Raw genomic sequence first — 16,527 nt, forward strand, 5'->3', positions numbered from 1 at the left:
TCGCGCCGAGCCGGAAGCGGGGCGGTTGCCTGGCAACGGTTGCCAGGCGACGGCGGCGGCGGCGGCGACCGGGGCCTGGCCGGGCCTAGGCCGGGCCTGGGTATGGCGGCGGTGCCGGTCGGCACCTTCCCCGGCTTCATGACCGAGGGGACGCTGCTGTACCGGCGGGGAGAGTACGGCAAGGCCCTGACCTGCTTCGACAACGTGAGGGAACCGGGGAGGCCCGGGGGGGAGAGCCCCGAGGGCACGGGAGGGCGGCGGGGGCACCTGAGGGGGTCGCCGGGGAGGGCCGCGGCTCGCAGGGGTGGCAGCGAGGAGGGAGGGGACTGAGGAGGCAGCACCGGGGGGGGGGTGACACCGGGGGGGTGCCCCTGAGGTGGTGGCACTGGGGGGGGTGGCTCCGAGGTGGTGGCACCAGGGGGGGTGGCACCAGCACGAAGGGGGTGACACCGACACGAGGGGGGGTGACACGCAGAGGTGACACTACAAGGAGGTGCAGGTCCTGCCCTTGTGGCAGGGGGTGCCCCACAGACAGGGGGGGCAGCACGGGAGGAGGGGGTGGTTGCACAGGGGGTGCACGAGTACGCAGAGAATAATTTGTGCCGAAAAAGTTGGAGTTTTTTGTCCTCGTCCGGCAGACAGATCCGTGTAGGGACGGAGCAGGTTGTGTCCCGTATGTGTGTGTGAAGCAGCCGGCCTCCTTTCAGTTGTGCCCAACAACAGGACGAGAGGTGACGGGCACAAACTGAAGCCCAAGAAGCTCCGGCTCAATGTGTGGGGGCATTTCGTTACTGGGAGGGTGACAGAGCACGGGGACAGGCTGCCCAGAGAGGCTGTGGAGTCTCCTTGTCCAGAGATATCCCAAACCCACCTGGGTGCCATCCTGCACGAGGTGCTCTAGGTGACCCTGCTTGGCAGGGGGGGTGGGACCCGGTGGTCTCCTGGGGTCCCTTCCAACCTCAGCCATCCTGGGATTCTGGGATGAATTCCCAGCACTGATGGCACATGGACGTCTGCTGCATTCCAGGCACTGAAGCTGAGAGCAGAAGACAAGCACTGCCTAGTTGCCCGCTCAAAATGTTACCTGAGACTTGGAGACATGGAAAATTCCCTGAAAGATGCTGAAGCTTCACTCCAAAATGACAAAACGTTCCCCAAGGTAAACGGCACGAAGCAGGAAGAGACTGGGGTGGCCGAGGACAGGTCTTTTATCTGAAGGATCTGGGAGGCAGCGTTGTGTAAAAATAGATAACTCTAAAAGCAAAATCAGCCTCGCTCTGCACTCTGGCCCCTTTTAGTGCTTCCAGAGAAGGGGAGGTGCTTTGTCAGCTGAGGAAGAGTTACAGGATTACGCTTTATTGTATGAAAACCTGATAGCACACAGCTTTCCCTTCCACCTAATGGGAAATTAGTTGAGATCTCTGAAGTGTTTTTATTTTTTTCCTTTTCAGGGCCTTTACCAAAAAGCTGAGACATTATATACCATGGGTGACTTTGAGTTTGCGCTAGTGTTTTATCATCGAGGCTACAGACTACGCCCAGAACTACAGAAGTTCAGGCTGGGTATCCAGAAATCCCAGGAGGCAATTGTCAACTGCATTGGAAGTAAGCAGCTTGATTTTATGGTGCCTGTGAGCACAGCTGGAAGCTGTTCACTGGACAGCTGATGGCATATTAGCTCTGCAGGTAACCTAAGGACCCTATAACAGCAGTCTCTTTGCTTCTAGATTCACGTGCTCAGTGGCCATTGTTAGATGAAACCAGGTAGTACCAAAAAAGCTCAGCCCCATTCTTTTCTTTTTCTTCTGCTTTTTTTTTTTTTTTTTGGCAGAATGCCTATTCATATACAGAGTCCAATAACTTCAGTTACGGAAGTGAATTTGTTCTAAATCATACAGAACAAAGCAGCTCGTCTGCCTATGGCCCTACTGATTACAGAATCCATTTTGAAATCTTTATCCCAGTATTAAAAGTTTGTAATGAAATTTGCCTTGCTACCTGGGATTGGCCTTCCTGAGATCCTGATTTTCCTCCAATTTCCATTGCATAAGAGCAGTGAAACTGTTGACTATTGCAATGGAGCACTGCTTTCATAATTTCTGGCGTAGATCATAGAGCTGCGTCCTGCAGGAGACAGAAAAGGCCAAGGACCTAGTGATGTTAGAAAGTAAACGGAAAATTTTCCCCTTAGCTTTTCTCTTAGCAATGCTGTCACGTGCAGACAAGCGTGGACAAGATGTGCACCCACTCTTGAGCACACAGACACCTCTCAGCTGGGGCTGCCACCTTTGACAAGTGGCTTATCAGGTGCACAGCTCCCAAGGGTGCTGTAAAACCCGCCGAGCTAGTTAGGAACTGCCCAGGTGGATCCTCCAAGAGCCTGTCCCGTCACGGAGCCAGGACACACCCTGCCTGCACACCCATACAGAGGCCTCGATCCTCCAGATACTTGGGCACCTCGCTCTCCCTGAAATCAGTTTCAAAATTTCAATCCACCTCCAGTGCTGCAGATTAGCTTCTTGTCCCAGCTGTGTAAAAGCCTGAAACTCTTCTATACATGATATTATTTTAAAAACAAACAAACAAAACAACAACAACAAAAAAGTGGAAGTTTCCAGATCTGGCTTGCTTTCCTCCATCACCACTGCTCTCTTAGACTAACACAAATGCCTCAATGTCTTCACAGCTCTCAGTCAAAATTCTTGTCATGCTTGATATACTGAGCTAAATGCTTTAAATGTGTTCAAGCATCTGGACTGTATGCAAATGAACAGAATAAAACCCAAAACATTTTCCAATCAAGTGGCAACTGTTAGATGCAAGGGAAAAGAAGCAAGGAAACATATTAGTATTTGATCCATATGTTGAAATAGTTGTGAAATGCACATACATTAGCAGGGCATATCCTCCAAATTGCTTTGCTGAATCTACTTTGCTCGGCAGGTTCAGAAACGCCTGCCTTCTGGGATATGTGGATACTCACATCACTGAGCTTGGCTGAGCTGCCTTGCTGGAGGAAATCCTTCAACAACAGCAGCCGAATCTCCTTCCTTTCTTCTGACCAGACCAAAACAAAGAGTTGTTTTTCACCCTTTCCTCCACTGCCAGGGTGCAATCTGAATAGCAGAAGTGAAAATGAAATGGGAGTTTTGCCCTAATGTCAGTGCACAAAAACTTTAAAGTACTTCTCTGTACTGCTGGATATCCCCATGCTTATGAGCTTTCCTTCCATTTTAAGCTTCAGCTTTGATTCCTCAGAAGAACATGCCACCCTTTTTCTTCCTCTGTCTCCATGTAGATGTAGGATGTCTCTGTAGGAAAACTGCACCAAGATGGGATTCCCCTGGTGCCATAAGAAAATAATAATTAAAATCCAGAGAAGAGCTGCATCTATGAGCTGTAATTCGTACTTAAAGACCATACCAACATGCACATATTTCTTTTGAAATAATTAAGAAGCTTTGTTTGAAACAGGACATTATAGGCTTGGCACATTTACGGTCATTTTAGTTTCTAAAGCTTCAGTGCTGCTATTCTTGTACACTAAGAAGTATTTTCTCTGTATTTGCAGGTCCATCCTCAGTTAAACTGGAGAACAAAGAGGATCTGTGCTTTATAAGCAGGCAGGCAGAGGTACAGTGTGAAGAGCTCCTGCTTTAGAAGCTAACTAGTTATTATAATGCTAATGTGATCTGAAATAGGCTCTAGAGGATTAGTAGTTCCTGCAGCAACGTGGATGGGGATACAGCTGGTCTAGTGAAGCACATTCTGAGCGGACAAAGCCAGCTGATCCATTATGAGAGTTTTTATGTACCTACTTTTAACATAGTTGTGGCTGAAGCTACACGAAATAGAAAGGAGAAGACAGAGGGATAGGGAAGAACAACCAAGGAGAAACGAAGCCCAAACTGAGAATCCTCCACCAGCCTGACTGCTCGTTCTGTTGTATGTTGCTGACCGCCCATCAAAGGCTAATAAGTAACAGCACTGAGGTCAGAGCTAGGGTACATTTATCTAGAATATTTACTTTAGTCTTACCTGATGTTTAAGGTTCACATTTTTGATAATGGACACTTTCTCAATTGCTTAATTTTGGGGTGGTCCACTGAAGTAATGCCTCATTCCTCTGCGATGCCAAGCCATATTTCCCTGTGAAGTCAGTGCCGTGAATGCTCATTGCTTCGTTCAGCTGCAATTATGGGTACTCTGTGGTAAAAATAATTTGCACAAAGGGGGCTAAATATTGATGCTGTAATCATTGGGATTTTGAATGTGAGACTTCAGAAATACTGTCCTGATGTTTCAGAAGCCGTGGTAGAACTGTCTTTGTCTTTGACTCTGGAGAACTAGACCTGCCTTTGCCACAGCCTTAATGTCCTGGCACAGCACTGACCTGGACTCCCTCCAGAACAGAATAAGACTGAGGAGCAGAACTAACTCTTGGTCTTATTACAATGCCTCCTCCTTCTCTTGGAAGTGAGGGAGCACACTTGGGCACAAAATTTGCTGCTGACCAAATCTCTTGGTGACATACTGACTTCTTGCTTTGACTTAAAATGTAACTGGGCCTACATTGATGGCAAACAACTCTGAAAGCCAGACCTTCCTGATAACGCTAGTGTATCCCACTAATCTCACCCAACTTAATTTATTTTTTCTTGCTGTAGAGCAAAAAAGCAAATCAGAAACTCCAAATAAAACTGACCAAGGATCAACAGTGGACAAAGAAACAGGAGCCCCAGAGGAACCCAAAAGTAGAGCGACAGCTTCTTGGAGAGCTTTATGCTGACAAGGCCTACCTAGAAAAGTTGCTCAAGGATGAAGGTCTTTCTCCATTGTATTTAACTAAGTGCTCCTTCTAGGCAGGGTCTTCTTTCCTTCTTTTATATCCTTATTACTACAGTTCTTACTTGTATCAGAGCTCAGATAGCACAGAGTGTTTGCAGTGGTCTTGAGAGAGGCAGATATCTGGAGAGTTCAGGCATTTTTGGAGCCAGATCCAATATTCATAACCGTGTCTGAACATGTTTCCTTCCTTATTAAATGATAGGCTTTTAAAACAAACAATAAATCAATTCAAAGCAATCTGTGCTGATGAAATAAAAAGCAGAAACAAGAGCATTACAACTTACTTAATTTCTGGCATGACGTTAAATTCTACTAACACTTGCATTAAGTGCAAAGCACTGCTAATGAGACCGTGCCTCAATCATGGCTTTCTTGTAAATGCTGTTAAGATCAAGATGCAGGAATCAGAGAAGTATCTTATTTCAGAACTAGGCAGAAAGGTCGTTCCCATGTAGTCATTCATCTAAGAAACTGTTTACCCAGTAACAGAGGAATAATTCAGAATTTAGTCTACTCACCGGTTTTATGGTATTACTGGCATTAATAATATATATGGGCCATCTGGTTTCCAGCCATGTTAAAGTCCTCTCAACTTCCACCTCACAATTTAATCCACTACTTTCTAAAGTGCCATTTGAGTACAAGTGTCCCATATAGCTGTCCTGTCCAAGAGGACAAATGCTCATGCACCACCGCTGGCCCCCATTAATTGGGCGTCTTCTTTGGCTCTTCATTAAAGAAGGCAGCAGCTTACAGGAGCTGGGAACAACAGCTTTAGCTCACCAGGAGAATTTTCTGTAACTTCTCTCCTAATCACATCAGTTCTGAGGAGAATTAAAGACTTTAATTCTCAGGACTGTCTCTGTCAGAGCAAAAGAATGTTCACAAGCAGTCCCCCAGTGAACTGCAGCTTCGTCCCTCACATACATTAATGTTTTCCCCCGTTCTACCATCTTATTTTCAGATCTGATGAAGAGCTGCACAAAGAAGGGGATCAAAGTAGCAGACATGGTGTTGAGTGGCATTGCCTACCTGGACACACGCACTGAGTTCTGGCAGCAGCAGAAGCCTATTTATGCCCGTGTGAGGGAGCGTAAGCTCAGGCAGCAAAGGTGGATCCGAGACAAGAAGCGAAAACCAGCTGAGGTTGCCAGATACATTGTGAAGAGTATGGAGGACATTGATATGTGTATGTGTCCTGGCTGGAAACAGTAAGAAAGTGATGATTGGCATCTGTAACTATTTGCTGTACTATTTTACAGCCCAGAACAACAGAAGCAGTGTGCAAGTACTAACAAACAGTAGCAGGTGGTTTGGGGAAGTATTTGCTTTCACATTCTCCATCTTTTCCAAGGCAACACTTCCTTAGATATAGAACCCAATGCATTTTCCTTTTTTTAATTGTTTTTTTTCTTTTCTTTTCTTTTTTTTTTTTTCCTGTACTTGAGGTATTGCTGATTGCTTTTCAGAACATTACTTAGATACAAAAGCCAGGTCAGCCACTGCTGCATACTTAGCAAGTGCCTCTGGCTGGTCTAGTAATCAGAAGCAGTTTTACAAAAAAAAATGCAGGGCACTGAAGTAAATAATTTCTGTAGTTGAAAAATACCTTTGTGGAGAGATGAAGAAGCTGAAAAATAGCAATCTGGAAGGAAGGAGTAATGCAGCCACTTTTACCCTTGCTTTCTACTTATGCCACATATTTTATGACTCAGGGACAAGAATTTGGTGTTACTGCCATTCAGTTCATTTAAGCTACAGCTTGGTGAAGGCAGTGCCAGAAACATCCTGCAGTCCACTCCCCACAGCACTGCAGCCAGCTGGGTGCAATAAACAGAGCTTGCCAGGAAAGTGCAAGGGGCTAATTTAGGAGATAAAAAACTAAGCACTGTAGCTAGTACTTCATCTCCATGATCAGGCTGCCCTGCTTCAGTGACTTTTTGCTTTCAAAAACTTCAGACAACAAGCATCATTCTCATTTATTTTTCCTCAGCAAGTGTGAAGTCTTACCAGAGTTCTCTCTCCTTGCTTGCTGTGATGAAAGTGATTTCCAGGAGTGCCAGATGGAGGGGCTGAAGTACCATCTCCCAAGAGCAGATTTCGTGGAGATTGAATGGAGGAATATAGGATATGCATGAAGAGTTAGGAGCTCTAACCATTCCCAAGCTTTGCCTGAAGCGTACATAACTGCACTCAGTCCTACTTCCCCAATATTGCTGTGTCCCTACCCTAACACTAACCTTTCCTCTTTGTCTCTAGTACTGACTGGTGGCTCCCCTGAAGAAAGCTGCAAGAAAGCTGAGCATGTGCTAAAAACAATACAAGGATGGTCAGATGATGAAGTTCCCAACAAGAATGAACTGATTGGAAACCTGCACAGCTGCATCGGGAATGCTCAGTTAGAGATGGGCCAGATGGAAGCAGCCCTGCAAAGCCATAAAATGGATCTCGAATTTGCTAGGCAGAAGTAAGTGCTGAGAAGTTTAGATAGATGGGGAAAAAATCCAACATACAGAGGAAAGTATCTCTGTTAAGATGTTTTAGCATCTGGTAACACTGTAATTCTTTCACCTGGAGATTTAACAGGGCAATGCATACAGACTCTGTCCACATGCAGTGTTCCCTAGTGACTTCACTATTTCAAAAATAAGGTGACTTAAGCAGATTTTTAAAGGACCCAGCACACACAAAGTATCTAAATCCATGCTGAAGCAAAGCAGAAGAGAACACAAGTTCCAGCCTCAGCACTTCAGCCTCTAGTTTGCATTTCCTTCTCAGGAAGGTCAGAGTCTAAATTGCACAAGTTTTCTTCTACATTTTCCCTTAAAGTCATTTGCATTCAAATCATGATGATAGGTGTGAAATGTTGATAAAAGATACAGTTGCTCATATAGAACACATTCTGCAGCAGCACTTTCAGCTAAAACTGAATGGAGCAAATGTAGGCTTAAGAATTAGTAATAGAGTTTTACAAAGCACATGAGAAAACACTGAATAGTTGCTTGAATTGAGGTTATTTTGATTTTATTTCTGCCGATACTGTATAAGACCTAAAATGTTAGACCTCACTGTTTGTCCTTTTCAAAAAGCACATTTTTAATTATAGGTTTAACAATTTCTGCATCTCTCCTTGTGATTTCCACTCCACAGTTACACCACATGAAGTTAAGACTTAGCAGAAGCTAGGCAGGAATGAGATCCGTCATTTTACTACTTTTTCAAACCAACTGAAGGTTGTATTTGAAGGACAGAAACACAGTCATTACCGAGAGGAACTCGCCCTCTGCTGGCTGGAGTTCAGCAGTGGCCAGGGGAGACATTGGTAATGACTCACGTAACCCACAGCAACACATTTGTTCTCTCGTTTCATCACTTTTTTTTCAAGGCACGGGTAGTCAAAGCAGGCCACTTCTGAAGTTGGGAATGAGGATTAATTAAAGGGAAAAAAAAAAAAAAGCTACATTATGATAGAAGAAGCTGCCTCTAGCATTGGGCAAAATCTCATTCAAGGCACTGGGAACAGGGCCTGTAACCAGGAATCTGTTAATGAGACATATTGCAGATACTCATGTCTTCAATTTCCTCTTGGACAATAACAATTTATTAGTGTTAGGGGCCTAAGAACTGGTAGGGGATTTCCATGGGATCCAAATGGCAACAAAGAGAAATTGAGGCAAAGAAAAGACTCACGAGGGCTGCTAGATTTGCACAAAATATTGAAGACAAAACTAAACTGTTTTTCCCCATATTACAGGGTGTTGCAATGCTGTAGATGAAAATAAAATTTTACCTTGTTTTGATGACTTTCAACCTGGCACTGGTCCTTTACTTCTACTTCTCAACACTTACTTTCATGTTAAGAGCCAAAGAAAATATATGGGGTTGAAGAAAGCACAGACTGTATCAGGAACGAGGCTGTTTCAGCTACTGCAACTTCTCTTTCTTTTCAACACAGCGATCTACCAGATGCCATATCCAGAGCCCTTGATAACATCGGCAGAGTTTATGCCAGAATCGGCAAATTCCAGGAAGCTATTGACACGTATGTAAAATTAGTAACAGAAAAGGCGTAAGGTTGTGTTTTGAATTTAATAGATGCTGTCTTTTCAGTTTAATTATACTGCTAGAAAGAGGGCTGAGAAAGTTTTAATCACAGTACCTGGAACACTTTGTGTATAGAATCCATGGTTGAAATTATAACTGCACCTAGTGAGATTCAGCAATAGGCTTTCTTTCTTACTCTCTGCTTGAAGTTGGGAGGAGAAAATTCCAATGGCAAAATCAAGCCTGGAAAAGACCTGGCTGTTCCATGAAATTGGCCGATGTTACCTTGAGCTTGATAAAGCTGAAGCAGCCCGAAATTACGGAGAGAAGTCCCTGCAGTCAGCAGATGAAGAGGGAGATGTTGAGTGGCAACTCCATGCTAGCGTACTGGTGGCACAAGCACAAGGTAAAGATGTCACTACAATATTTCTGTAAGGACAGATGGCAGCCTGTCTGTTCAGCTTCTTACATATCTGTCATTTAACAACCAGAGTAACTGTTCTGATTAAGATCTCTCACAGGAGACTTGCTTGACTAACACTTGTTCTTCTCTTTATCTTGGGTTAAAATAGATGTTTTCATTTGTCCCTTACAGAAAAATTAAAGGATTACCGCTCTGCAATCATGAACTTTGAAAAAGCCCTTGAGAAGGCAAAGCTTGTTCACGATGATCCTGCTCAGAAGGCCATCATTACTGTAAGTGGCTTGGTGCAAAGTGGAGAGAAGCTTGCGGCAGCATCAATAAGTTAGCTGTAAATGTTGTTTAGCAGCCTGCGAATTAAGAAAATGTCACTTCCTAGCCAGTGTGTTAAGAGGGGGAAATGCAGCCTCTGAAGCAAAAAGTTATGAAGCCTCCTGGCTCAGAAAACTTAGTCTCAGTTTGTGAACCACTACAACACCTAGAAGGCTGAAGCTCTAGCTCTGTTTAGGTCAAGGGAAAATTTTTATTTGAACTCCTGTTCTCATGCAGAATACAGAAATACTTCTCTACATTCAGTGTCTGTTAGAATGCAGGGATAATCAAAGCTTACCCTTTTATGGCCTCTCCAAAGTGTCCCAGAGAAACCACTTTGCATCAGATCAGAACATCTGGGGCATTGGCGGTGACACAAGGATAAAGCAGTCTGCACATTTTGGTAGCCTGACAGCGGGTTGTGGGTGATCTTCTGACCTCAGTCAGCTTGCCAGGGAACAGGTACAGCATCAACACATACCTATTTGGTGATCCCTCATGGGTGTTCAAAGTTGAAGCAGAGCCTGTTTTCCTGCCAGAAGGAGAACAATAGTTTGGAAGAGATTAAATCTTCGGGGAGGAGACATTTGATAAGGGATACTAAGAGGTAGCAATCACTGCAGGGAGGAACAAAGCGTGTTGCAGAGAGTTTTGAGGTAGGAAAGGAGCAAGCAATGACAGCAGAGATCAAAGAGAAATAGGAAGAACTTGGATATATCGCTGTATTTCTATAGCCTTCACTAATAAGCCACATCAATTTCAGGCCTTAGATGACGTGAGCAGAAGCTTCATTGAAGACCTTAAAGAAAGAGGAAGAGAAATGAGAGATTACTCTTTTAAAGGTAGTTATCATCTAGACCTCCGCACCACATAAATGTAAAAATTTCCCACTTTCCTTTTCTGGCATGGGAACAAAACACCCCATTCCTAGGTCCAAGGATTGAAATTTCTGGACTGCTTGCATCCCCTGTACTAGTATGCTGTAGCAGGAATTCATTTATATGTGATGCCATAGCATAGTTAAGATTTGTGGCCTCATTTTTTTGACAGTGAGGGCTTCATTTCCAGGATAACAGTGAGGGACTCTGGCTTCTCTTCAGCTCTATCTTTGTAAAAAGCTTCTTTTAATAACAGTGAAAGCAGCTCCAGTGCCCAGAATGTGTAGTGGTGGGCACAGCCAGAAGCAAAGTAGTGTCAAAATGCAACCGCAAAAATGAACATAAATAAATGAGACCCGCAGTGCTGAGACCTTCAAAAACATCAGCAAATCATAGAGCCCACATAGCGTAACAGTATTGATTTTCTGTCACCTTCTAAATGACGACACATGCTACTGAGCACCTGCAGCATGAAGCATGACAGAGTAAGTCACAGTTCCATTGCAAAGATACTGCTCTTCCTCTGAACACACGTATGTGTCCTTCCTAGAGCAAAACTCACACAAAGAGCAATCCCTACTCTGCCCCAGCAAGTAGGGCTGCAGAAAGAGGGGAGCAGAGTGGAATCCCCAGGAGTGCAGCATCCTCATGGTTATTTGAAGCCCCAGACTCAGAACACAAACTGAATTCCTGCAGCTCTGCTCCCAGGTCTGGCCGTGGCCATCTCAGAGCTGTATCAAGCCTGAGCAGGAGATGGCAGCACGTCCCAGGCGTCCCCTCTGCAAACACCACACCTGGGCTTCATCTCATGTTCATTTTGTCAGTTGATGAATCCAGGCCTCACAATGTAACTGCCAGCACCTGCCTTCTGCTCACCTTAGATCATGTATCTCAGTACCTCATATTGCTGGCAAATTTAGCTTTGTGAGACAGGAAATAGAGGAGAGCTTTCTAACCATGGTGATGGAGGCCAAGGGGCTTTTCTTGCACCCTACTGATTGCCCAGTGCTGGAACTTGGTTTAAGATTCCCTTTGCCTCTTCCTCTCCCCCCTCCAGATTTTGATTTCAGCAATGAAAACACAGACGATGACAACTTGGAGAAGGACAGAGAGGGAAAGGAAAGCGGGAAGGAAAGCACAGAGAATCAAGAAGGTGAAAAGGAAGATGAAGGTGCCAAGAACGATAAAGAGCATGAGAGTAAAGAAGAGGAGAGCAAAAGAGACGGCGAGGAGAGCAAAAGAGATGGTGAGGAAAGCAAAAGAGATGGCGAGGAGAGCAAAAGAGATGAGGAGAGCAAAAGAGACGGAGAGGAGAGCAAAAGAGACGGAGAGGAGAGCAAAAGAGACGGAGAGGAGAGCAAAAGAGACGGCGAGGAGAGCAAAAGAGATGAGGAGAGCAAAAGAGACAGAGAGGAGAGCAAAAGAGATGGAGAGGAGAGCAAAAGAGAGGAAGAAGAAACAGGGCATGATGAAAAGCAGCCAAACCTCGCGTTGGAGTAGAGCAGCATTTCCTGAGCAGTTAGAGGGCAGAATAAACCTTAGTGCTGAGCGTTGCTTTTGCAAACTCCTTTTCCCTTCGGTGTTCCTAAACCCCAGCCGTGCCACGTACCTGCGAGTCCCGGCTCACGCAGACGCTCGCTTCGTGCTTTTCCTCCCTTTGCTGGCACAGCTCCCCGGGAGCACGGGGCAAAAAAAAAACAAAACACACAAAACAAACCAAAAAAAAAAACCTGGCCCCGAGCTGCGGCGGCCCCCGGGGCCGGGCACCCATCGCCACCGGCCCGGCCCGCCCCGGGGAGGCGCGGCCACGGCGGGGGGGAGCTGGGCGGGGGGGTCCCGGTGCTATGAAAGGGGCCGCGATCGCACCCGCCCCAGAGCCGCTGCCCCGCCGCCCCGCTCCGCACCGGCGGCCGCTGCCCTCACCATGGTAAGCGAGGGGTCGGGGCATCCCCGGGGCCGGTTTAATTTCCCGGTGGGGAGGAAGGAACGGGGGGTGTGGGGGGGGAACGGGGCTTCTCCGGGTGTATGGGGGGAGCTCGGGGTGCAGGGCACTACCTGGGGGTCTCGGGGTGCTTGGGGCACGACCCCGAGGGGCTGCAGGGTGGAGCTGGGGGCACAGCAGCTTCTTCCCAGGGGGGTCCCGGGCTGCGCAGCCCCCTTCTGGTCCCCAGCCCACCCTGGGGCTCAGTCGGGGTGCAGACACCTTCAGCAGCGTGCGGAGGGGCGCTGGGTCTGGGAGCATCACCCGGCGAGGCCCCGGGATGCAGAGGACAAGCGGGGGCTTTGTGGGGGTCGCAGGCAGGGACAGGACAGGGGCGCGCGTTCAATCGGGGATTGTTCGCCCGGAGGAGCCCGGTCTCTGTAGTGCCATTGTCTGGCCACGCTGTACGGGGCCCGATTTCATAAAGGCCAGCATTATCCTTCGAGCTGGCTGCTAAACAATGGGTCCTGAGGGTGTTTTCTATTATTGTTCTTTTGTTTGCGCGGTTGAAAAGCAGCCTCAGTCACTGCTGGCCACCAGCAGCTGCTTGCTGCAAAATAGCCGGGCTGCCCTGCTCACAGCCGCAGGAGCAGCGCATCCCCCATGGCCTTGCTCAGAGATGCTGCTGGTCCCTGCCCAGCCCAAATATCCCCCTCCAGAGCCAGGACATAGCAAGGAGCCCTTGGAGCTGGCTCACACCTCTACTTCCTTGTCCATGAGGATGGGGGAGCCCTAAATCCCCAGGGCAGGTGGTGTAGGGGCCCCAGGAAAGTTGTGCAGTTCTTCCTCTTCTTGCAGCCCCAGGAGCTCTGCCTTGTTTTTGGGAGTGGGCACGAATCGGTGTGCCCCCAGCTCTCCATCCCACGCTGCTGCCCCTGGGCACACAGCGCTCCCTGCCCACCGCATCCCTAAGGCAGGGGGGTGCACGGTCCTAGCCCCAGGGTGCTTTGGAACCAAGCCCCACCTGTGAATTTTGGAATAAAGGATAGTTACTTAAATGAAATAGTTGACTTTTTAAACAGGCTCTTCACTCTGCAAGCACGAAAGCAGGCCCTTCTGCTGCGGGCAGACCACTTGCACAGCATGTAAAAGCCCCCAAATTTGGCATCGCAGGCAGAACTCACTGCTTTGGTTTCATTTCTGGGGCAGAGCTCGGGGTGGGTGCAGGTCCCAGGCTGGGCTGAGTGAGGACGCAGCTGGGGAGGGTGGAGAGGCCACACATCAACCCAAAAAACAACAGCTGCCCTGGTGGTACTATTGAAACAAGTTGGAGAAATCCCTCCCTTCCTCGAGTCCGGTGCTTTCCCAGACCCTGCCGGGAATTATCTGGGTTTCCTGGTACTGGCATTGCTGGCAGGCAGGGAGGCAGAGCCAGTGCCAGCTCCCCAGGGTGCTTTTCCCAAGGCTCCTGCTGCTGCGAAGCTTCTCTGCTGCTCGCAGTTGCTTTCACTTTCGTGTTCAGCTCGGCAGTGACTGGGGTTGGGCTTGCCCTTGCTGAAAGCAATTTAAATTTTTCCCCATTCAACGAGGAGTCCAAATTCCCTCCTGCGAGGCACTCACAGCGCTGATGTTCAGCGGGGTACAAAAAAAGAGGCAATCCTTGCAGTGAAACAGCCTTCACGTGGAAACAGCCTTTCTTACGGAACAGAGGACCCCCAAGCAGACTTAAATCAGCCTGCAATCACTTCAAGACGAGCTGACAGGGTTGCAGCAGCTGCCCCAGCCGCCCGGCTCTTTCATTTCCCCTTTTTCAGGCAGAGTTCCCCCAGACGCACAGCGGCGCCACAATCTAGCGGCCACAGGTATTTGTTTAAGCGTTCAGAAATAAATTTGATGCTCAAGACTGCTCTGGCTGGGTTTCAGCCCCGTGGTGCCTCCCCAGCTGCAGCCACCGCCACGTGACGGGCAAAACTTCCCCTTCCTGGTCAGGCAGGGCCCAAGTTGCTGCTGGAAGGCGCCGGAGCAAGGAGCGGGGCAGCACCAGGACAGGGCACAGGCAGGTCCCTGCTGTGGGGAAGGATTGGGGGAGCCGTGGGAAGTGCTTTAAGCCAGGTGAGGCTCCGGGAAGCGGTGGCACCGCGTCCCCTCAGCCTCCCTTCCTCCGGGGGTTGCTAACCTACAAAGCGTTTTCTTCTTGGTTTTCAGAACAGAGGCTTCTCGAAGAAGAGCCACACATTCCTGCCTAAAATATTTAGAAAAATGTCTTCTCAATCAGCAAAAGAAAGGCCTGAAAGCTTGCAGTTTCCTTTCCTTGATGACGAAGACACCATCTCCACGCTCAAAGAGTCTAAAACCTTTTTTATTTTAAGAGGCCTACCTGGCAGTGGGAAGTCCACTCTTGCCCAGGCTATTCAAGACAGGTATAAAGATGCCTGCAAGGTCATTTCTGTCGATAACTATAAAATTACGCCTGCAATAAGAAGCAGCATTCCTGAAGAATACTCAAAAGTTGATGAGGATCTAGTTGACTATTGCAAACGAGACATCAGCATTATCGTTTTGGACGACACTCACCACGAAAGGGAACGGCTGGACCAAATCTTTGATATTGCTGACAAATACCGGTACAAAGTCATCTTTGCTGAGCCCAAAACCCTGTGGAGGATGGATTGCTCGCAGCTTAAGGAAAAGAATCAATGGAAACTGTCAGCGGAAGACCTGAAGAAGATGAAGCCAAGCTTGGAGAAGGAATTTCTACCCATGTATTTTGGGTGGTTTTTGAGCAAAAGAAGTTCCGAGAACCTGAGGAAGGTTGGCCAGCTCTTCTTAGATGAGCTTGGAAGTCTCAAAGCCTTCAAAAAGGAGAGCAAATATTGTATGTATAGAAGTATCTTATCAAGTTCTTATTTTGTTGATGAAACAGGGGACAACTTTAGTCAGCTTTTACAGTGATGCTCTTAGTTAATCAGGGAAAACTGTTTGAAGATACTAATCCCAGTTTCCCAGAGTTGTCAGATTTGCTTTTGTAATAAAAAAATAATACAATAACCAGTAATACAATAACCAGGTCTCAGTGAAAGCCTGTTTAGCTGTGAGGCTGCAGGGCGGTGGGTTAGGATGGCAGCAGCGTTACTCTATGCAGCTGGGCACCCACTGGTTACTGGGATGGGCTGTGTAGAACAACTGCGGAGTCAAAGAGAAAACAAAAAAATAATTGGTCTTGGGGACTTCAGAGACTTCTGCAACATCAGGTTTAAGGTGAGCCATGCTGCTGTGCAGGAGCTTGGCTTTTAATTACATCCACTGATAGTCTAGGTGGAAGGAAGAACTTTATGTATCCATCTAGTCCTTTTTAGCAGTAAGAAAGATGAAGCATGAAGGACAGCTTGGTGGAGAAAGCTGAGATGAGACAGGCTCAGGGGTTGAGGGGTTGATTTTTTTCATAGTAACATTGCTTACCTGTGTTTGCAGTTGCTTTTGCTATTGAAGATCCCAAAGTAAAAGTAGATCTCACCAGCTACTTTGTGAAGAGGCCACCTGGGGTCTTACACTGCACCACCAAATTCACAGAGTTTGGAAAAGCCCCCGGGGCTGAGGAATACGCGCAGCAAGAAGTGAGTACCACGGCTCCAGCCTTTCCCTGCTGGAGTCTCCCTTCCCCTTCCCAGCTGGGGATCCCCGCACCTTGGGAGTGGGCTGGGGGGGCAGCTTTACTCTCAGCAATGAGGCAAACTGTAGAGAAAGTATGCCCATATGATAGGAAAGTGATAAGCATGGGGGAGATGGCAACTATTTCCTGATGGCTTCCAAACTAAATATCCCCCCATCACCCCGACTTCCAGCAGCATCCCCAGTAGCTTAACTGGAATGATGGTAAATCGTTTGAAGTATTGATGCTTCTAGCCAAATTATTTCAAAACTGATGAGCTCGAGAGCCCGTTTGAATTTGGAATTTGTGAAGGAGAAAGACGTGACCAGCCCTAAATTCACAGAGCAGGAACTTCAGGCCACGAGCTCCTAGTTGACCACCATGTTTCAAACATGGCAAAGCAAGAATGACCACGGCCAGCCAGGACCCTGAGCTTGTGGCCGATAAAGCCAGC

General features: G+C 47.4%; 2 protein-coding genes and 1 long non-coding RNA gene across 13 annotated transcripts in view; 2 read left to right on the plus strand and 1 right to left on the minus strand.

Annotated features, from left to right (window-relative positions):
* Positions 1–12,056, plus strand: ODAD4 (outer dynein arm docking complex subunit 4). 3 transcript variants are annotated; one of them, XM_027445193.3, is made up of 13 exons: positions 4–204; positions 1,028–1,159; positions 1,452–1,605; positions 3,572–3,633; positions 4,668–4,824; positions 5,813–6,037; positions 7,108–7,315; positions 8,804–8,890; positions 9,102–9,298; positions 9,488–9,588; positions 10,389–10,467; positions 11,561–11,749; positions 11,915–12,056. In XM_027445193.3, exons 1-13 carry the CDS (start codon positions 103–105, stop codon positions 12,001–12,003), a joined length of 1,782 nt encoding a protein of 593 aa, XP_027300994.2. In that variant the 5' UTR covers positions 4–102; the 3' UTR covers positions 12,004–12,056. The 3 variants fall into 3 exon arrangements, with proteins under 3 accessions (XP_071884908.1, XP_071884907.1, XP_027300994.2); XM_072028806.1 differs by having other exon boundaries at positions 3–204; positions 11,561–12,056; XM_072028807.1 differs by lacking the exons at positions 3,572–3,633; positions 4,668–4,824 and having other exon boundaries at positions 1–204; positions 11,561–12,056.
* Positions 1,782–12,306, minus strand: LOC113839948 (uncharacterized). Of its 5 annotated transcripts, XR_011805159.1 has the most exons (8): positions 12,113–12,306; positions 9,924–10,157; positions 6,859–9,663; positions 5,881–6,050; positions 4,800–5,051; positions 4,039–4,206; positions 2,984–3,343; positions 1,782–2,124 (listed from the first exon to the last, which is right to left on the minus strand). It is a non-coding gene; the product is annotated as an uncharacterized lncRNA (long non-coding RNA). The 5 variants fall into 5 exon arrangements; XR_011805157.1 differs by lacking the exon at positions 2,984–3,343; XR_011805158.1 differs by having other exon boundaries at positions 1,782–3,116.
* The window catches only part of CNP (2',3'-cyclic nucleotide 3' phosphodiesterase), a 6,729-nt gene continuing 2,473 nt past the window's right edge, over positions 12,272–16,527 (plus strand). Inside the window, exons 1-3 of one of the 5 annotated variants that reach the window (XM_027445200.3) lie at positions 12,272–12,430; positions 14,630–15,299; positions 15,896–16,038. In XM_027445200.3, the coding sequence (XP_027301001.2) occupies positions 12,428–12,430; positions 14,630–15,299; positions 15,896–16,038 (816 nt within the window). In that variant the 5' untranslated portion in view covers positions 12,272–12,427. Of the gene's footprint in view, positions 12,431–14,243; positions 14,287–14,355; positions 14,537–14,629; positions 15,300–15,895; positions 16,039–16,527 lie in introns of those variants that run through there. The other 4 variants (XM_027445201.3, XM_072028812.1, XM_013106608.5 and 1 more) reach the window with 4 other exon arrangements.

Source organism: Anas platyrhynchos, chromosome 28 (assembly GCF_047663525.1).
Source record: "Anas platyrhynchos isolate ZD024472 breed Pekin duck chromosome 28, IASCAAS_PekinDuck_T2T, whole genome shotgun sequence".
Lineage (NCBI taxonomy): Eukaryota > Metazoa > Chordata > Aves > Anseriformes > Anatidae > Anas > Anas platyrhynchos.